Source organism: Musa acuminata, chromosome BXJ2-8 (genome assembly GCF_036884655.1).
Source record: "Musa acuminata AAA Group cultivar baxijiao chromosome BXJ2-8, Cavendish_Baxijiao_AAA, whole genome shotgun sequence".
Classification (NCBI taxonomy): Eukaryota; Viridiplantae; Streptophyta; class Magnoliopsida; order Zingiberales; family Musaceae; genus Musa; species Musa acuminata.
This window is the reverse complement of record NC_088345.1, coordinates 3,590,438-3,612,079: the sequence shown is the minus strand read 5'-3', so window position 1 is coordinate 3,612,079 and position 21,642 is coordinate 3,590,438. Positions and strand designations below refer to the sequence as shown.

At 39.1% G+C, this 21,642-nt stretch overlaps 1 protein-coding gene across 2 annotated transcripts; it reads left to right on the top strand.

Annotated features, from left to right (window-relative positions):
- Window positions 1-576: 576 nt before the first annotated feature.
- LOC135581907 (uncharacterized) lies at window positions 577-21,633 on the top strand. 2 transcript variants are annotated; one of them, XM_065119896.1, is made up of 27 exons: window positions 577-789; window positions 936-1,676; window positions 2,523-2,625; window positions 2,706-2,803; window positions 3,404-3,532; window positions 3,695-3,763; window positions 3,854-3,976; window positions 4,059-4,208; window positions 4,359-4,490; window positions 4,574-4,653; window positions 4,844-4,938; window positions 5,036-5,103; window positions 12,042-12,137; window positions 12,295-12,410; window positions 14,357-14,464; window positions 14,589-14,664; window positions 16,464-16,600; window positions 16,691-16,850; window positions 16,943-17,116; window positions 17,197-17,313; window positions 18,346-18,501; window positions 19,131-19,295; window positions 19,395-19,507; window positions 19,724-19,847; window positions 20,173-20,268; window positions 20,350-20,412; window positions 20,987-21,633. In XM_065119896.1, exons 1-27 carry the CDS (start codon window positions 637-639, stop codon window positions 21,038-21,040), a joined length of 3,696 nt encoding a protein of 1,231 aa, XP_064975968.1. In that variant the 5' UTR covers window positions 577-636; the 3' UTR covers window positions 21,041-21,633. The 2 variants fall into 2 exon arrangements, with proteins under 2 accessions (XP_064975968.1, XP_064975969.1); XM_065119897.1 differs by having other exon boundaries at window positions 20,523-21,633.
- The last annotated feature ends 9 nt before the right edge of the window (window positions 21,634-21,642 follow it).

Below are 21,642 nucleotides of genomic sequence, written 5' to 3'. Positions count from 1 at the left end.
AGAAAAAATCCAAATACCATTCAAAGTTATTACCTGATAATAAAATAGTGTCGATTAGATTAGGGGACTTCTTTACGGGAGGAGGGAGAAGACACAAACGATAAAAATGTGGACTGTTATTCCTGTACTGATATGGGGCCCACGAGGAGGTGGCGCGGTGGGGCGTTGTGCGCTGGGATGCATAATTAATAGAGGAAATTTTTGGCGTGGTCGCCGCGGTTGACCGAGTTAGATCTGACTTCATAGTCGCCGTGAAATTGACAGGAGGAGATGCAAAGAAGCTGCCAGACCGAGATTAGACCGCTCATGATTCCAAGATTGGACCGGCCATGATCATGAAGAAAACGGGGCCACCACGATCAAGATTGGTTGGTTGGGTTGCTCGTTTAATTATTAAGTGGGATCTAATAGGGTCTAATTTTAGTGAAGATTAACTGCAAAATCATTTGATCGAACGGTTACTGTGAAAGGAGCGGTGCGATGGACGGTTAAGGAGGATTCGTACCACATAGAATGCCCGTCGGTCTCCTCGTGCCACGTTTCGTTCTCCCCGCCAAAACCTCTCCAGGGTTTTGACGTTCGCCCGAGCCGGGACGGTTTGAGACGATTGATCGAGGGGTTTAGGAAATAGGAGTGATGGAGAGGGCGATCGAAATCCGAAGCCTCGATGGCCGATCGATCACTGTCTCGATCTCCTCCGACCGTTCCATCGGCGACTTGAAGGCTATGCTGAAGGAATCGTCGTTCCTTCCGGCGAAGAAATCCCCCCGTTTCCACCTCTTTTTCAAGGTAAGGGTCGATCTTCCCCCGTCTAAAAGATGTTCTTGTTGGTGTTCTGCGGCAATTCGAGTGTCACCGAGATTCTTTCTTGTTGTTTCCATTAATTTTTCTTCTTGATTCAGTACATTCTTGAAAGATTTCTTTTTGTTTCGAAGGGTTCCAAGTTGAGCTTAGATAGTCGCGTGGACGACTATCCGGTCGAGCACGGTGAGTTTATGGTTCTTGTCCCGTTTATCAAGAAATCTGGGCAGATCCCAGTGGAAAATGGTCCACCCGTGCGTAGCCCACCTAATCGTCCTCTCGATAGCGTGCCATCACCTGCCGCGGACATGGCCTGGCGTGATATTATGAATGATCTGTCGTCTTTATCAGGCATAACTAAAGACGAGATAACTCGGAGCGGGCCTTCTAATTATCTATCCAGTAAGAAAGGGGAGACGTCAGTGGGTGAAAGGTGTAGGAAGACTTCGATGAAAAGAACATGCAAGCGAAAATTGGATGACAGTCATGTACTTCTTCGAGACCTGTTATGTTCTGATGAAAAAAATATCTTTGATCAACTGATGAGTGATGGAATTCGATGCATCGTGGAATCGGTATGCTGTTTATGTAATGCTGATTCAGGTAGTTGTTTGTTGTTTGAAGAGTACTTCAGATCGACCAGTATGTCGCAGCATTGTGTATGCCCTTCCTGGCTGAAGAGAGTACTGAAGAACTTTACATTCATAAATATTCTGTGTGCTCTTTTTCAAATTCAAAAGAAATTCTTGACTTGGAAATGCATAGACGAAGCACTGAAGCAGCCTGGGACATTTGGACTGGAAAACACTTGTGTGTCAGATGTTGAAAATCTTTCGCTACTTTGTCCACTGGTAGTACTACCAATTGCTTTGTTTGTAAGTTCATTTGAGGTGGAGTGATGGTTAAAATAGTTGCAAAATAGTTACATTTATGATTTCAAACCTAAAGTGTCATTCATATGTATCTTTGATGCTCTCCACATTAAACGAATTAGCATTTTACCACCATGCATGAGAAAATCTTAAGTTATTGAATGGAATGAATTCTTATTATGGAAATATAACATAGGAACAGAAGATACTGATTCATACAATGTACGAATGAATAGGAAGTCATGTTTATAAGCTTTCATTTATTTTTTAAGGGCATTTCGGGCTACAATTACTTTGAAGCAATTAAACACTATGTAAATGCTTATTAATTAGAAACTAGATGGGCCATTTATAAAAAGTAAAAGTGAACATGTTTGTTGATATTAGATGCCATATTCATAAGCTATTAGCAAAAAGCAACAATTACAATTAAAATTGATTAACACAATCCTTCACATTCTTGAAGTTCATTTTGACATGTTGCTCTTGGCTTCTGGTATATTTTTGTCGTGACCTGGCTCGATGCGATAACCGAACCATCAATTTCTTGAGCCTGAATTACTGATGTGAAATGCAAAAGGCCAGATTGATGGGACTTCATCCATCAACCTTTATAAACCAATTCAAGTTTTTACCCAAATTCAACGTGGCAATAAATTTGGAGATGTTATCATTTTTATCTCTAATTCTTCATTTGATATATTCCTTGTTATATAAAATTGATGAACATACAATATATATTTTGGTGGGTTATATGCTTTTCATGTTGATGTGTTTGGACTTGCTTGTGTTATATACAAATTGCATTGATGTGTAGGCTTGTTTGAAATATTACATGATCATGTCTAGGTGGTGATAACTCTTTGCGAGCAACGAAGAATTCTGAACAAGTTGGACTCTGCCATTCTCATATGCAACTCCATAAATGGTCAACATGAAGTGACAAATACATGTAGGAAAGTTATATTTGAGTTATCCTTCTTTCTATTTTGACTAGGTTCTGGCAGTTAATTGCATATCATGGATTTGCAGCTGACAAAGAAGCTTCTACTTCCTCAGTTATTCGTGCATTTGACCGAAGGAATTATAATTTCATTTCAGAGTTATGGAAAGCTATAAAGTGCTGCATGGTATGTTTAGTCTGTTTAATATTTGTTAGATTTATTGTAGGTTGATCCACTGGACATTATATATAAAGGACATTATATCCTGTGGTGCATTCTTCATTTGGCTTCTTATTACATGCACTGGGAAGGGAAGATTGTAACCAGAGTAAAATAGAACATGATTCTTATATTCTGCTTTAGGGTCACCTAATTATGTTAGTAATTATAGTGCTTATTAGATATAACTGCTTTTCACAATCCTTTGCAGTTTGGCAGAAATTAAGTTCAGATAACAAATCCTCACAAGGATCAGAAATTGAGGCTTATCAACATAGACGACAAAATATCTTTTTTCATAGTTATGGTAGCACATCCGTGGCCCTGACTTAGTTTTAGATGTATTCAGATGTGGGAACATGTCCTACTCCAAAGTGATGCTTAATCTTGTAAGAGGAATGCATTTATTATCATCACAACTTTTTAATTGGAACAGTAATCATATTACACGGCCAGATCTTCTGCACCTCCTAATATGAGATAATTGTTGGCTTAGCTTTCAAAATTAGTAGACATCACTTGGGTTTGTCTGGAACATGCATGTGAATTGTTCTAGTACTGTTGCAGGATAGAAAACTGGCAAGTAGCATTTCTCTACTGCTGCCTCTGGAAGATATTATTTTGATGAAGGACATCATTGCTCTTTCAGAAAGTAGCGACACATTGTTATTCAGGAAAAAAACATCATTATGCTTGGTGGGTTTCTCTTCATTTGCAATTATTAACTAATTTTTCTATATGAAATTGCAATCATTATATTTTTAATTGATAAATTTCTGATTAAGTGGTTCTCTTTTCATGTAATTTGTAGCTCTATATTATGTTTGATGGAAATGATTATTGTGCTCTAATCAACAGAGCACACATATTATGGAACCTGCTGAAATGGTTGAACATCTCAGGGAAGGCATTGGAAAACAAGGACAGGTTCGCTCCAACACACTTTTACTTTGGGATCTGGAAGTTATATAGAATAGCACTCTAGATATCTTGATATTGAAACCTTAGCTTCAACAGATAGTACATGTGGAACAAATAGATGCCAAAGAAGCTGCATATGTCGAGCTCCCAACTGATCTAACAGAAGCTCTAAAGTTGATACTTAAAGGGCTTGGAATAACAAGGTTATACAGCCACCAGGTATTGAGTTAGGGTTGTTCTGATATTAATTAATGAAGCCCATATGTTTTAGTTGCTTTTGACCTCGTATGAAATTAATCAGGCTGAAGCTATACGTGCCTCTCTATCTGGGAAGCATGTTGTTGTGGCAACATCAACTTCCAGTGGAAAATCTCTGTGCTATAATATTCCAGTTCTTGAAGCACTGTCTAAGAACACATCATCATGTGCTCTCTACATATTTCCCACAAAGGTTGTCCCTTCTTGCCTATCAATTTTGTACTCTCTTAAAAATAACACATAACTTATTTGTTGTTCCATCATTACAAAGTCATCAACACAATTCACCTTTCAATTGTAGCTATCTTAACTCTTCTGAGAGGGTTATGGTAATTTTTTTTAGGCTTTAGCTCAAGATCAACTGAGAACTCTACTAAAAATGATAAGTGGCTTGGATATTGGCCTAGAAATTGGTGTTTATGATGGAGATACATCTAAAGAAAACCGTAAATTGATAAGAGATGGTGCTAGATTGGTATGTGGACATAGGTGCTTCTTGAAGTATTTGTCAATTATTTTGTACTTCTTTTGTAAGTTGCTTCATCATATTATATGCAGTTGATTACCAATCCGGATATGTTGCACATGTCTATCTTGCCATTTCATAGGCAATTTCAGCGGATTTTATCAAACCTCAGGTAGTTGGTTGTGGTTTTTTACTGTTTCCGTGAGCTATTATAGTTTCCTGCATATACATGCATATCATGGTCACAGATGGTCTTTCTTTACGATACTATAGCTTTTCACTTCAGAATTGTTTTTGTTGTTGAAGAAAACCTTTCGTGTTATTTCATTATGGGACTTTCTTACTTCTGTTTTCTTAATTAGGTATATTGTGATTGATGAAACTCATGCATACAAAGGTGCATTTGGTTGTCACACTGCTCTCATACTAAGGAGATTGTGCAGGATTTGTTCTCATGGTACATAGCATTGAAATTTGTAGGACAGTTCTAGGTTTGGCTATACTTGCTTTTTTCTTATAAATGATCTTAAAAGTTGCTTTTCTAACTTGTGCAGTGTATGGCAGTGATCCATCCTTCATATTTTGTACTGCAACATCGGCAAACCCACGTGAACATGCCATGGTAGGTTAATCAACACATATTAATGTCTTTGCCTTAGCTACCCCATATTTTATATCTTTGCAACTTCAGGAATCATGATGCAAGTTAACATAGAATAAGTCGTTAGTCCTCACTCTATACATCTGATAAAGTATTTTGGAGGTTATGTGTGATTTATGATTGCAATCTGTTTTCCGTGTCAAAACAACTTGGCACTAAAGAATAAGTTGTTAATAACTAATACTTAATACTTTGTAATTAAAGCCAATTCTCTCATATGCAGACGTGTGACTATGGAACTCAATTTCCTGAACCAATTTATGCTGACCGTTCCGGCCTCTTTCTTTTAACTTGTTTAGGGCAGAAACCTCTTCTTATGGTTAACAAATCCTCGACAGTCGTTCTGTCACGGACCAACTTTTAAACGGGATGTTTGATGCAATGTTTATGTATGTCCGTGTTTTTTGGTATGTTCATGCTTTGCACAACATGTAGAGGGATGGTCGAAGGCTTAACAGCCCCATTTTAGTTGGGTTTGGTGGCCGTTTTAGGCTTGTAAATAAATGTTGTATCATGTGAACACTTGTGAGAGATATTTAGTCTGTAATGGACCATTTTGACCTTTTGTTGTGCAACCGTTCAGAGCATGTAAAGTCTGTTTGTAATTTGCATTGACTATGAAGTATTTTTTGAAATGTTTGCCTGTGGATCCCGAGTGAGGCGTTTTCTCTAACCCGTTTTCTCTTTTGTAGGTCCTAAGGGACCATGAGAGGTTTCGGGGTGGTTGACCTTTGCGGACAGACACGTAAGGGTGCTGCACGACTTAGGCAAAACCAGCTAAGCCCGTGACAGATGGTATCAGAGCTGGACAAGCACTCATAGAAACACTTGACATGCAAATGTGAGGGACCTAGCGGGGCTGCGTTGAGGGCAGCAAGCACGCGCGACCGTTTGGGGGAAAACGAGTATGGAGATGTAGGGAAAAGGAGTCGCTCGGATGAGCGGGCATCTGAGATTGACATTTAGAGGCACCACGAGGACAAGCAAGCTTGGAAGAATGCGTAGCGCACAAAGGTTGGGATGGCTGAGTTCGAGCTACGGCTCGACGTTGACAACCATACTTGATGGTGCTCAAGGCAAGCGAGGCGCTTGGTAAAGGATGAGATCATGCAAGGTGGAATGGGTTGCTCAGCGACAAAAAGAGTTGTGCAAAGCTCACAGAGCTGAGGGGAATTGCTAACTCGAAGAATTCGGTACTCATGCAAGGGTTGGTATGCGGACGATGGGATGTTCGTGGCCATCCCAAGGCGACCGAAACTCGGCGCCATGGAGCATTGAAACTTTCTCTTCGGCATGAGAAGGATACGTCCGTAGGAGGCTGAAGTATGCAGCAAGTTCAACACGTTGCTAGGCCTTGAGTGGTGCAGCGGGGGCTGTATTGACGTGGAGTCACAATCTAGCAAGTGCGTTTGCAGGAGGCAAAACAATGCACAGTTTGTTCAGCAAGTCGGAGTAGTCCAAGGGGATGGTGGTCTTCGAAACTTTCAAAGGGAAGGAAACAAAGAGAGATGTTGCTCCAAGGGGATAGATATCCAGGATGGATAAGTCCCGGCTCTCTAAAGGGAGAATCATGTGCAACAGACCGCACATGTTGAGGAGTACCTTAAAAACAACAACTTCACGAAGCTCAATAGATCGAGCGAGCGGCGAGGAGTCGTCGCATGATCTTGCTTGAGAGAATGCATTGGTGGATGCATTGCGAGATCAAGTGAGGGAGTGATCCAAGGCAACACAAATGAAGGCACACTTGGAGTCGATATGGAGATCGGACTCAATGAAGGGTTGACCCGTAGAATGGTGGGCATGAGGACCATCATCAACTTAATGCAAATCGAGGAGCAGAGTAACTTGGGTGTAACTTGGCGAAGTACCCAAGCCGCATAAAGGGAGCCAACATAGGAGATGAAACATGGAGCGGAGGCACATAGCTTTCCTAGGACATAGGTCAAGGACATGAACTCTTGTAGCGGCAAGAGCGGGATCATGTCGTTTCATGAGTCTTTCATTCTAATGGAGCGAACTCATTTTGCATGGTGCCAAAGACGAATGAAGCTTTTGGGCACATACACCTTATCTCAGAGAAGCATTTAATGGAGGAATTAAGGCGACTCAACTTGCGGAGGCAAAATTGGGTTCAGAAGGCCTTGGCAAGGGGCAAGTGGACGCGGAGGTGGGTACTCTTGAAGAATATGCTACAATGCTGTCATTCAAGTTGCTATGAAGGAAGTGGTGTACAATGGAGATTGTGTTCAGAGGCCCAGGATCCAACCAATGGTACATCAATTTCAGCGAAGTCGGTGGACTTCGGGAGCTACCAGGCGACAGATTGTCCTAGAGTTGTGTTTCGTCTGAGTGTGACCCGAGAGCGGGTGGACGAAGGTCGATTGCCGAAGGAGCGAACAAAATCAAAGGTGGAAGAGGCCCTGCGATGTGTTGGCGGAGGCCACACATGGAGGGATCACAATTCGAGTTCATCTCACAAGGATCAGAATGTAATGTAGATATCACCAGGAGTCGACATGGTGTAGCGGATCGTGGTGGAATAGTTCGTGTCAATGCGATACACATGAATCTAGTCCCGTGAGAGACTATATCATACGGAGGTATGATCGGGAGGTATTGGAGTGAAGGTCATGATATCGTAGAGGCAGGTCTTTTGTGCGTACATCGAATTTTGCATCGGATGAAAGCCTTGGCCATCGGCATATAGGGGCTGTGTACCATTGAGGGAAAAGTTCGAATGCAAGCACCAGTGAGTCCTATAGGAGGGACTTGATCATGCAGAGGTATGATCATGTAAAGGTACGATCGAAGCCTTATTCATCGGTATATAGGGGCTGTGTACCACCGAGGGAAAAGTTTGAATGCAAGTACCAGTGAGTCCTATGAGAGGGGCTTGATCATGCAGAGGTATGATCGAAGCAGCTGGAGAGTTGGATTGCTCTAGAGCCCATATTTGCTTAAGGGAGCCTGGTAAGTCAAAGGACAAGGCCGAGTAAGCGAACGTTGCTACCAAGGAAGTTAAGGAGAACAAAGTCGGTACAAACCCTATAACATGATGGTAGAGGCCATGTATGAGAGTTGCAGTATGCCTTTCCATCGACCAAGGGGAACTTCTTGGAGAACACAAAGGTGTTGAAGTAGGGGGTCGAAAGGGGCGAGGAAGCGACGACGAGTCCAGAGGGACTTAGCTACCCAAAACCAAGCATCGGTTAGAATGGAGGTGGATTCGAAGGAGTGCCACAGAGGCAGATCTATCGATCGTGAAGAAAAGGGATGCAGATGCGAGGTGACGGATAGTAGGGCCATGGGTATGGCAGTGCCATGGTACCGCAGAGGCAGGACTTCCGTGAAGTTATCGATCCCTTGCTCTCATGGAGGGAGAGCGCTTGGTCGTGAAAGGGGCTGAGGAGGTAGAGCATGTAGAGGCAAACTCCAAGTACCGAGACAATGCTGAAGGGCAGAGGCCAAGGAACTTCGTAAGACCGGTGTCAACGAGCTTCTCATCAACATAGCCGAAAATGAAGGACTTTAGGTCGTGCAAGAGTGCACGACCAAGGAACAAAGCAGGCAGTACGCGGTGTTATACCTTTGCTACTCAGTGGAGTAGGCGGCAGACTCTTGCACGACCAAGGAACGAAGCAGGCAATACACGGTGTTATACCTTTGCTACTCAGTGGAGTAGGCGGCAGGGTTGATGGAGAAGACGATACAATCCTAGAGGCAACCAAAACTACAAGAGACTTGCTCCAAGTTAGGGTGAAAACTTCCTACATTCCAGAAGTTCAATGGCATTGATAAGGTGAATCACAGTAACTAACTCAATGCAAGGAGTGCAAACACTTCAAGTACTTCAAAAGTGTGAGCAAAGAGCAGGCGAAGGCCAGTAACCAGCTCGATGCATGGAGTACAACGCTTGAGGAGGCGGGCGAAGTCAAGTAACCTTTGCCTTCTCAACCCTTAAGAGAATGAGCGAAATCGAGTACCCCAATTCTCTTATCTATCCAGCAGAGGGGCTCTGTAAATGTTCAAAGACCCTTCGAAGAAACCAAATAGAAGACAATAGTTGTCAAATCCTCACCAATGGTGATCAGTGCTACTGAGAATAGATTATCCGCTTCATTTCCCAAGAGAATGTTAATCGAAAGCGGAAGTGATGCGAACCTACTTGGAAGTGACAACTAAGTGAAAGGAGAGTCGATGGACAAATTTTATGGAGGAAGGACCTAAAAACTTCAAAGAGTTTGCGAGACGATGCTTATTAAAGCTCCAACAAGCATCCACTCAGTTCAAGCAGCATGAGGCATTTGAGAGACTGATGCATAGTAAGGATGATCTTTTCCTTCATCCGAAGGATCCGCAGGAACCAACAAGGATTAACACAACTCAGCCAACCCTACACTAGAGTCAGAGTCATTGGCGAGTTGAAGCAGTATGGCGGATCAAAAGTTCAACTACTCAACAACAGCAACGGAGAGCAGCTGGTAGCCAATAGACGCATTGCAGCTGAAGCTGAAGATTGAAGACTCAGCAAAGGCAAGAAGTTGCAGTGTCGGCAAAGGCTTCGACGAGGACGTCGAAGGAACGAGCGGGGGAGATTGTCACTGACAAACTTCTAAACAGGATGTTTGATGTAATGCTTATGCATGTCCGTGCCTTTTGGTATGTTCATACTTTGCACAACATATAGAGGGACGATCGAAGGCATAACAATTCTATTTTAGTTGGGTTTGGTGGCCGTTTTAGGCTTGTAAATAAAGGTTGTGTCATGTGGACACTTGTGAAAGATAATCGGTCTGTAGTGGACCATTTTGATCCTTTGTTGTGCAACCGTTCAGAGTTTGTAAAATCTGTGTAATTTGCATTGGCTATGAAGTGTTTTATGAAATGTTTGCTTGTGGATTCCGAGTGAGGCACTTTCTCTATCATGTTTTCTCTTTTATAGGTCCTAAGGGACCATGGGAGGTTTCGAGGAGGTTAACCTTTGCGGATGGACACGCAAGGGTGCCGCACGACTTAGGCAAAACCAGCTATGCCCGTGACAGTTCGCTGTACCAAATTTTGCCCAATACTGCCCATTCCCCACCATTACCTAGAACATATTTTTCTCTTCTTGTTCCTCCTCTGCCTTCTCTTCTCCTTGTTGCTTCTTCCTTCTTGAACGCCCTTCCCAAACAACACCCACACACACCAAAAACCAGCATACGCTACTGCGGTACGTGCCAACATACCTATGATTGAATTACTTGCTTTTACATTTTTGGCATGATTGTATTTCATCCTTAGCATTGGTGAGACTATTTTCATATATTTAACTGTTTTTTTCTCAAATCATTTGTAAACAAATTGAGGGATAAATAATTCAAATATTTTAATTATTTTGAAGTTATGGAAACAAAGAGAATGACATCTATATGTGAGAGCAGATACCAGATGCGTATATTCTTAATTGGCTAGTTAAAGAGCTGATGGTGAATCACCACTATTTTAAGGGGAACTTTCTAAATTATGATTGGAGAACTTGTTTAATATTGTGTGATTAGGCACATATGAATGGAGAACTTTCGAAGTAGGCAACAAAAAGCTGCTTTTCATCAGAGGGAAGGGAAAGAATACATGATCTAAGTGCTGGAAGATGCACCTCACTAGAGCATAATGATGGAAAAGATCTGTGTTGCTAGCTCCACAAAAATGGGACTTGGTCTGTTAATTGTTCATGTGATAGTCATCATTATCATCATAATTCATGTTTGTGACTTTGAGTGCTTGGTTAGCATTGTTGTTCTAGAAATATGTCACATATTGGAGAAAGCACTGCACAAACAGTGGACTAGTGAATCAACAAAGATGAAGTTCACCCCACTGACCCAAAGGCATCAGTGATTTCTTGCTGCATCTTGCTTAGGGACAAACATTTTGTACCCAGATTGATGATGTTATGTTCAGCAAAAAATTTCAAGAGATTAGTAGTACTAATACCCTACGTATGGTTCTTCATTTGACAGACAAAAATAAAGAATAGGAGGTCATTAGTTCTGTTCTTAAGATCAAATAATGAACGAGTTTTCGGACTCGAGCGAATTCAATCATAGAGGACCATCACTGCCAATTGATTGAGTAAAAAATTTTGATTTAAAATTTCACTTGTATGCATAAAATAATGCAGTAATGATGCCGGTAACTCTATTTGGATTGTTTTCTGTTTGATCTTTGTGTTTATCCATGCATGAATCTTTACTTTTTGCTGTGATAGGCTGCTAAGTCCCATTGAGATATCTTTTTCAAGTTTTGGCTAAATCTTTTCTTGATTAAGACTTGTTTGAACTGTAAACGCTAATAAGACTTTGTATTTCATAATGTGTGTTATGCCAAGAATCATTTTTGGCATAACACACATTATATCAGAAAGAATCATTTTTGGTTGGGCAGCTACATGTTGGTATATCATTATTGGTAACTTAAGCCACTAACTTGTTTACTGTATACCAAGAATCAATACAATTCTCTTAGTAACGATTGACTTGGTTCCATTCTTCAAATTATGTTGAATTGTTAGACTGGTGAAATCTTTTACCCAAACTTAAATGTGCCTATTTTCAAATGCATTGGTCATTATTCGGCAGAGAGGAGCACCTAACTTGGTACATTTGCTCTTGAAATGATAACTATTTACTTAAATTTGATCACTGGATTTTGTTGCTAGTTGGAAGGAATTGAAATAGCCCTTTTTGATCATTAACAACAAAATTTGATGTTGATACTTATACATATTGATCTAATAATCCGCACAAATTCTTTTTGCAAGATGACTTCATGTACCATTTCTATTGGCAGTCATTACCATTAAGAGTGTGATCATGACAATGATTCTTCATGAGAAAAATTATGTTATATATCAGGTGCTTAGCAACTTGCAGACACTAGAGCTGATTCAAAATGATGGAAGTCCTTGTGGTCCAAAGTATTTTATTTTATGGAATCCTCCGTTGAATTTGGTGAGCATGGTCACACATTTTTTAGGTTTTCTTCCAAGACAAACAATTAGAACATAATATGTTGCTTTGCTTCCCGAGTTACGATTCTCTCATCATTTAAGAACTGCAGTGATTGAGATGAACAAATTATTGCATTTTTCATTCTTGTGAATGGTAGGGGCAAAAGACATCAAGCAGAAGTACCATTAAAAAACCTGTTAAGAGAGAAAAGGCATTAGGCAGGAGGAACAATAAGCAACCTGTTCAGTCTTCTATAGAATCGAGACGTTCAAGGTAGACATTTTTTCTCTTTTGCAGTCTTTTTGTTTATCATGGTTTTGTGTGTGTAAAGCTGATAACCAATTCCTAGGCAAGGGAAGTATAGATAGGAGAGATATCAATCTGAAACACTAAATAATATTAAGTAATTGAAAAGATTCACCATAGTAATTGAAGTAAAAGTTCCTGCAAACATGGAGCAGTTCTCGAAAATTCCCTGGCTCTGGAAAGTCTAGAAGAAAGCAAAATGAGAAAATGTATTATGTTCATCTTGCAGACATCAACAAGACTATGAGCATATGGAACACACAAATTTGTACTCTTCTTGGTTGATTAATCTTACATATTTCTTGGGAAGAGTAAATTGAGTAGATTCTGGCCCAGTATACAATCATGCAAACTCTAAAAGCAAAAGAGTTATCAAAATAATTGTATGTAACTATGTATGACTAGTAAGTTTATCCATTATCAACATGAAAAGATTAATGCAAATCCTTAAGGTAATCTTATGCTAATAGGAAACTCACTAGACATACTCTCTATAATTCTAACACTAGTAATTATATTATCATACATATCCTTAATAGTTATGAACATGAATATCATTAGTGGATATATCTTTTTTTTTTTAAATTCACCTTTATAAATTTTTAGAAACTCAATCATAGGCTTTCTCTAAGTCAATAAAAATCATATGCAAATCTTTCTTTTTTATCTCTATATTTTCTCATTAATTGGCTTAATAAATAAATAGTTTTTATGGTTGATCTTCTAAGCATAAAACTAAATTGATTTTTATAAGACCAAATTGTCCTTCATTACTAAATAACTAATGGAAGTAAATTGCAAGAATTAAAATGTAATATTAAACAGAAATAATGTGAGAATACAAATAACTTTAAGGCAAGGACTATTTAGTAAATATGCTAAGAAGAAAGGATCATATGTGAATAACCATATCTTATTATGACCAAGTTTAAAAAAGGGAAGTTTTTTATGTACAATAAGTAGAATGTCTTTGTTGGTCTTTATTGGGAGACTTGTTTAGGTGCAACTAGTATCCACCATCCTTTGACATTCTCCTAACATTAGAGTTTCCTTTTAACTCCAATTATATCAGCCCAAAATTAAATTCTACAGCAAGAGCATGTGTCTCTGTACATGAATATTTTACAATCATATTGTTCTTTTTGATATCTACAAATGATTATACAGCTGCACTATTTGTGATATATTATACCCAAATGATATGTTTGTAAAACTGTGGGTGGAATTAAAGTTCCACCATCAGCCAAGGGTGCTATTAAATGGTTTAGCACGGTAGGGAATGGGAATAATGATTTTTTGATGAAGTTCCACCATCAAACCTAGGCGTATAATGATTTTTTGATAAAAACTAGGGCCACCTGTTAATTATCCTATCTTTATTTACTGGTAGGCCTTGCAATTTGAATTGGATTTTAAAGCTTTAAGTCAAGGTTCCTTGTCTCACAAAATTACTTTGTTGTGGACACATGTTGCACATAGCATCTTATATATCCAAGCTTTATCTGAACAATTAATGATCTGGAACATGTCAGGATCTCCATGTTCCAACTCGTTCTAGATTTTAGGTGAAGTCACAGCCTTTACCTAAATATTTACCATATATGGATGTTCAACATTGCCTTTGTGGGTTGACATAATGATACAGCTGATGAGGAAGACTCTATTCACTATCTCATTATACCAGCGGGTGCTGTCTAAGTTACACTGAGAACAATGATCATTTGATAAGAAAGTAATCATAAACTAAAGATGTCTCTTACATTTTCTAGAGGTGGTAGATACCATCTGTATGCTACTGTGCTGATGCAATATAATTCTATAACTTAGTGAACCTGCATCCAGTTATCATTTTACAGAAACATGTAGGTGCATTTTATTATAGTAAAGGCTTGTTCTAATGGTGAATTATTTAGTCCCATTCTTGAGGTATCTTATCTCCTTGCGGAAATGGTTCAACATGGGCTACGCTGCATTGCTTTTTGTAAGACTCGGAAACTGAGTGAATTAGTTCTCTCTTACACGTAAGTCACCCATTATATGTATTTTAAATAATTCACTTTAATAAATTCATAATGGCATATGATGTTTTGCCCCTTTTTTGTCTTGATTTCACATCAGATGTGCTAACTTTTGTCACTTACATAGGCGTGAAATACTTCAGGCAACTGCAAAGGATCTGGCTAATTCAATATATGTCTATCGTGCTGGCTACTCTCCTCAGGTTTTTTATCAAAGTCATTTTATTACTGCACATGTTGGGAGTCTTTATGATTAACTTAATAGTTAGTGCCTTCCTCTCTTTTTGCTAAAGTTAATGGGTCACCTTTAATTAGTTGAAAATTCATGTTTACCACACCAAACTTGAATTCTTCAATTTTTTTTATGTATGTATAATCTTTCAAAGTGGACTCTAATATATGTCGCTTCTTATGGTATATATGCCGACTCTAAATGAATCTGATAGGCTTGATTCATTTATGTTTACCTAACCAAAGCTGTTAGGATGTAATTTTGTTGTCTCATGTCTGCAAGTTATAAGGCTCCATGACATTCAATGGTGCTTCAGAAAGTCTGCAAGCAATTTGTTGCAGATTTAACTGTGGCTCAATCATGATACTATGCAGAAATCCTTTTCTGAGAAGTTTCTTTTTAGCAGTCAATGATGTAGATCATTCTTGGCGACAAGAATCCAGGCTTACTTGAAAACATTACTCCTGCTTTTGTTGTCTGTACTCTATCTTCTTTATATGTATGCAAATTAAGCATACAAAATGCAGACAAATAAAATATATGTTTCTTGAAATAGCATGTTTTTGGATGAGAAAAATCAATTAGAAGAAATGTATGTGTTAATAATGGTTCAGAAACATCAAAACTAATTGCATTTTGATGTTTTAATGTTTTTGAATGTCTAATATCAATTATTTTGATGTTCAAACTTCAAAGTAAAGTTATGTTTAACATCACACATACATGATGTTCTCTTTTAGGACATTCTTCTTGTTTTCAGATCGATGCATTGGTAAGATGCCATGTTGAGCAACCCCCTTTGGGGTGGACCCATAAGGAGCCTCTAAGAGACGGGTCGCCTTTGGTTCTTTTATTATGCCTTTATTCACTAATTTTCCAACCAAAATGGGTCTAAATATGATCTTATCATTAAGAAATGATTGCATTTGTTATAATGAGTTGTAGCAACATTGGAGGGAAATATGTTAGATAAAATAAAATGTAGTGACTGAAATTAGAGGCAAGGAATTCATTTTCATCCAGATTGGTCGGTACCGATCAGTATTTATCGATCTTGGCATGAACCATTACGTGGATCCAACCCATTTCAACGGTCCGGTCCGGCCATATAAAATAAAAACCGTGTGCCTCCTCACGGTCCAACCCTCATCACAAGCGTGAGCCTCGACGTGTGGAGTCAGCTACCACCTACCTCCTTGTCGCCCACTGCACTCTGTTGATCGTGTATGCTTCTTCCTTCTCTCCTCTTCTTTCTTCCACTTCCTCCTTCCTACTCTTCTTCCACCATCTCCGCTTCCTTCCTCTTCCTCCTTCGTTTTCTTTCTGCACCTCCTTCTCTTCTTCCTTCCTCTTCCTCTTTCTCCATTGCCTCTTCTTCTTCCTTCCTTTGTTGTTCTTCTTTTTCCTCATCAGTATGTACCGGTGTACCATACACCAGTACTGACAAAATGTACTGGTCCTACCAGAGGTCTGGTATGAAATTGCGATCCTTGATTAGAGGTACTGTGAGAATTGAAGATCTCAATGAATAACTCCACACAGCAGATGGCCCTTTCATTACTTGAGGAATTTGCCTTGCTAAATTTCACAGAAAAGGCTGACTGACTCTGAACAGTTTGGAAATTTAGGCTTGTCTTCCTTACTGCATAGTGTCAATCAAATTACAACTGATGCTCTGTGCCTGTCTTCCATGATGTCATCTCTGCAATTGCATCTCTTAAATTAAACTTTACCATGTTTCATTGGGTGGTTGAATTAATGTTAGAGCAGGAAAGGAGAAGAATAGAGACTGATCTTTTTGAGGGGAAAATCCTGGGTGTTGCAGCAACCAATGCACTTGAGCTTGGGATCGATATAGGGCATATTGATGCAACTTTACATCTTGGCTTTCCTGGTAGCGTTGCTAGGTAGACATTAACATTTTCTCATGCATAATTTGTCAATTCTTGGTTGCATATGGTTTTTATTACTAGTGATATGTTGTTCCCCCTCTGTAGCTTGTGGCAGCAAGCTGGGAGATCTGGCAGAAGAGCGAGGCCATCACTGACAGTTTATGTTGCATTTGAGGGGCCTTTGGATCAGTATTTCATGAAGTTCCCTCAGAAGCTCTTTGGGAGCCCAATCGAGCACTGCCAAGTTGATGCAAATAACCAGAAGGTTTTTAGCTTGACTGGTTTTTTCTTAGAGAAATAAGTTCTGAATCTATATGGACATGTATCTATGTCATTTTTCCTGCCATGCATTTTTAGGTGCTAGAACAACATATTGCCTGTGCTGCTTCTGAACTACCATTGTGTCTGCAATATGATGAAAATTACTTTGGTTCTGGTCTTGGTTGTGCAATTGTTGCTCTAAAGAACAAGGGGTATTTAGGTTCTGATCCGTGTGTTTCTCCAAAGTTATGGAATTATATCGGACCTGAAGTAAGTTTTCTACCGGAGAATATCATCCACTACTTGTGATTACCATTATAGCCTTGTACATTTATTGTTTCTATCTCCAGAAAAGTCCTTCGCATGCAGTTAGTATACGGGCAGTTGAAACTAACAAATACAAAGTGGTGGAGAAAATAAGTAATGAAGTGCTCGAGGAAATTGAAGAAAGCACAGCCTTCTTCCAGGTAGTTTCTGGTTGCTGCTTAATAAAGCTGACGGATAATTTGTTGGCAGTGCATCCTATTTCTTGTCAATATATTGCTTTCTGAAACCTCGCATGCTATTCTTCTTGTTTAATGTTTTGATCATGCCTCATCAATTCTTCTTTAAGGACTAAAAACTTTTTATGTTACTCTGTGGTAAACATGTACTAAGGGATAGTTGTGCTCTAGTTTTGCGTATCCTGGAGGAGGCCTCATAACTTCAGGGGTTCCTAACTTTTGCCGATTGTCACAAGATACAGTTATATGCATAGGTCTGTTATTCACAAAAGTAATCCTTGGTATCCCAACTGTACCGGTCAGCACAGGATGGAGTTCCATGCTGACTGTGCCCACATGTGCACACATGACCTTCATGTGTCTCGAATGGACACAGCATGGAATCAAAACACTGGAATTTCTTGGTTCTTAATTTATGGAATTCTTTTTATGGTGAATTGTGTTTCTGCAAATCTTTATACATAGGCTCCAGTTGGCTGATGTTCTTTTTTCTCCTTTCTGAAATATAACTATGTCCCAACTTGTTAAACATTTTCAAGTCCTATTGTTGATGAAAATATATGTCTAGCTAGTAGGTTTTGGAACTGTTGACTCTAAAATATATATTTTTTTATCATCTCTTTTCTAACTGTAGTAGTCTGGAACAGATCTTTGTAGTCTTATTCTTTATAGGGTGTAGAAATTCTGGTAACCACTCAGCTAATTTGTCAATATGTTCTTGTAAACTATGTTGTCATATTATGAGGAGAGTGTATGCATGAACTAAATTCTAGTCAATGAGCCAGATAGCTATTGGATAACTCTTGGCTGCTTATGATGTCCTGGATAGCTGTTCTATGTTTGATACTAAGGTGAAGAAATGCCATGTCTATGTCTCTCTCTTCCATCTTTTTGTTTTTATTATGTGATATTGTGATGCATAGTATGTGTGATACTTGTATTCTTTTGTAGCAGAAAGTCAGTAACCATTTCTTGTCAAATCATCTTTTTATCTAGGTATATGAGGGTGCTGTCTACATGAATCAAGGCAATACATATTTGGTGAAAGATTTAGATTTATCAGCAAAAGTTGGCTTCTGTCAGAAAGCTGATTTAAACTATTATACCAAGACTCGAGATTACACAGACATCCATGTTTCTGGAGGTGACCTTGTATGTTACTGATCATTTGAAGTGCATTCTATTGATAGTGTTTGCTATAATTGTACAATACTTATCTGACCAGATAAATGACATGCAATTCAAGAACTTCCAAGATGGTTTGATGTGCTAACTTCAGTTGACAAGATAATTGTATAATATTTGTAAAGAACTTTTTCCTTCTTTTACTTGATTGTTATTAAGATTGGAATTAACTGCCAAGTACTTTAGATTTCCTTTTAGTTATGCTACAGTTTTATGAAAAATGTTATTGATAGCCTTTTTACATATTAGATATAATAAAGCTGCTCTAACAGTTTGACTAACCAATAAAATTTTTGAGTTGCCTACTGCCTAGGTCTCAAGAGTAGTCTTGTGTGGATGTTTGTTTTAATGACAACTCCTTGGATCTTTTTGGCTCCGTTCGGTTTATATTCGAATATTCTTCTCCCTTTTTATGTTGTTCATTTTTCCATGGATTGCAACTCACAAGAATTGGGTTGAAACTTGTCCATACATCTATCTACTTGAACAGGTTATTAAAACATAGGCATGTTTTGAGTAATGTGAGATGCAGTATCTCTGCTTCACTTTTGAGCATATCATGACTTCAAGCTAATTCTGATGTACTTCTTCCACAGGCCTATCCGCTGGTGAAGGAATCTGGTTATGTAAAGACAACTGCCCGAACAAATGCTTGCAAAGTTACTACCAAATGGTTTGGTTTTTATCGGATATCGAGAACTAGTAACCAGATACTTGATACAGTTGATCTTAATCTACCTACATTTTCCTACGAATCACAGGTTTGCTAATGTGTGTTTTAATTCATATTTTACTCTTACAACCATTTTCACCTTTCTTTTGACTATTCCGGTGATTCTTTTATGTGGAATGAATACCAGGCAGCTTGGATACGTGTTCCTCAGTCAATAAAGACTATTTTGGAGGCAGAGAATCTCCCTTTTCGTTCAGGCTTGCATGCAGCCTCCCATGCACTTCTGAATGTCGTGCCCTTGTAAATTTTCACACTCATGACGTCCCACGAGCTTTATATTTTCTTTTGTTACTTTTGTCACATAGAAATCTTTCTTCTAATGTTTTTGGTTATTGCAATGATTTAGGAACTTTCAGTCAGCGAATTTCTTTTCATGCATATTTCATTGTGAGGCATCTTTTAGACAAGGTCTCTACTTACAGTACAACACAAATGACTGTCAATCTTATCTTCTAGGTATATCATGTGCAATGCCACCGACTTGGCTACAGAATGTGTGAATCCCCATGAAACACGTGCTTTTGCCGAACGAATTTTGTTGTATGATCGACATCCTGGTGGTATTGGTATTGCAGCACAGGTAAATGCATCTGACCTAGTAACTAACTTTTGATTGCCCGGTCAACTTTCGTGCAAATTTTGCTCGAATGTCAATAATATAAATGCCTGGGAATTATCATTCCAATCACAAGGACATAGAGATGCCCCATGCAACTTAATGTCCTTCAGTTTTCATGGAAAAAGCTCACAAACATACAATAAAAAATGCACTAAAAAGGAATGTGAGGAATGACAAAAAGATAGCTCGAGATATGATATAGGTATCCGGATGAGGCTTGCAGATGTGTCTCATCTCATATTATGGTGCATACACACATAATTTGCGACTTTGTGTAATATATCAGGTCCAGTTACTGTTTAGAGAACTCCTCACTGCTGCATTGGAACTAATTTCAACATGTGGTTGCACGTCTACTTCTGGTTGTCCGAACTGTATTCAAGTGAGCACTGATTTTTGTGTTGCAGTCCTTTTTTTCCCTTGCAAAAAATTTAATGTATTTACGAAGAGTATATTGCTGCAGGTGCTTTCATGTGGTGAGTACAATGAAGTTATACACAAGGATGCTGCGGTTTTGATTCTCAAGGTATGTGCTTTCCGATTCGTTTACAATTTACAATATATATACATTCCGATTCGTTTACAATTTACAATATATATACATTTGCAATTTGTCTAAGAGGTTCATACGTACAGAGCGTCATCAAAGCTGAGACAGCATACTTTGAAGGCGGACCAGTTTCTTAGTCTTTTTTTCCTTTTGGAAACATCAGAGCAATTTAGTCGTGTCTTCCGTAATAATTTTAGAGAGAGATCCAATGCAGAATGTGACGGCAACACACAATCAGGAACTTGGATATTTAGAGTTGCATGCTAATGCTGATAACAGAGGATCTCCACATGATCTCCAGCAAAATGGAGGTTCCTGTTGATAAGTCTGTTACCCGATTAATGATCTCGACGTAGGAGGGAGGCTTAATGTTTGGCATAAGCAGCACTCACTACTTAATCAATCATCCTGGACAATTTCTGGTGTGTGAATCAGTTCAAAGTGAGAGATTGTCAAATCTGTGATTTGTCATTCTAAAGTTGCCACCATCTTAAAAGCCGCAAGAAGCTTCTTCAGTGACATGATTCGGCATTTCAAATTGTCATTGCAGGTTTTCTGGTGTGGATTTGCGCCCCTACAGCACCCGTTCTGGCTCGTAGTGTAAGTGCTGCTGCTCCACCCGTTCTGGCTCGTAGTGCAAGTGCTGCTGCTCCAGGAACACAACTATCGATCCATCAATCGAAAGAAAGTTTCTCTGGTGCTGATTCTGTACCTGATGAACTTTTCCCACTTCAAAACGTCATGATGGCTCGGAAGCAATCAATCAGGTTGGTGTTTGGTGCTTTTCCAACCAACGAAGTGGTGGTGGCCGTGAAAGTAGTTACCGTGCTGGCATGAAACTTGTTATGAACCCTGGAGTGAGGAAACCTGTACGCATAGTGTAGCACTCACTTAATAGTCAAACAGCAAAGACTTATTTGGGGTTGAGTTGATGACCATAGGATCTGTTCTCTTTGACCTTTGTGTCGATGAGTATTCATTCCTTTGTCTTCCTCTTTTTTTTTTTCTCTCTCTCCTCTCCTACAATTATTCCTAATCTATCTCATCTGATTAGAATCAGTAGAAACATGTAGAAAGTGTTGTGAATAGGCAACAGCCTTGTTTTTAGTGGGATGCAGACACAAAAGTCTCAGTGCTCTGCACTTGTTTTTAGAGGCAGACATGTTCCATCAAATAATAGAGAAGGTTGTTTATGAAGTTTCTTCT

Bases quoted from the DNA above. Each gene is read 5' to 3' on its own strand.
- LOC135581907 (XM_065119896.1), top strand. From the start codon at position 637: ATGGAGAGGGCGATCGAAATCCGAAGCCTCGATGGCCGATCGATCACT. The intron at 14,665-16,463 runs GTTTTTTATCAA...ATGTTAGAGCAG, and splicing joins GTGCTGGCTACTCTCCTCAG to GAAAGGAGAAGAATAGAGAC. The intron at 19,848-20,172 runs GTAAATGCATCT...GTAATATATCAG, and splicing joins GTATTGGTATTGCAGCACAG to GTCCAGTTACTGTTTAGAGA.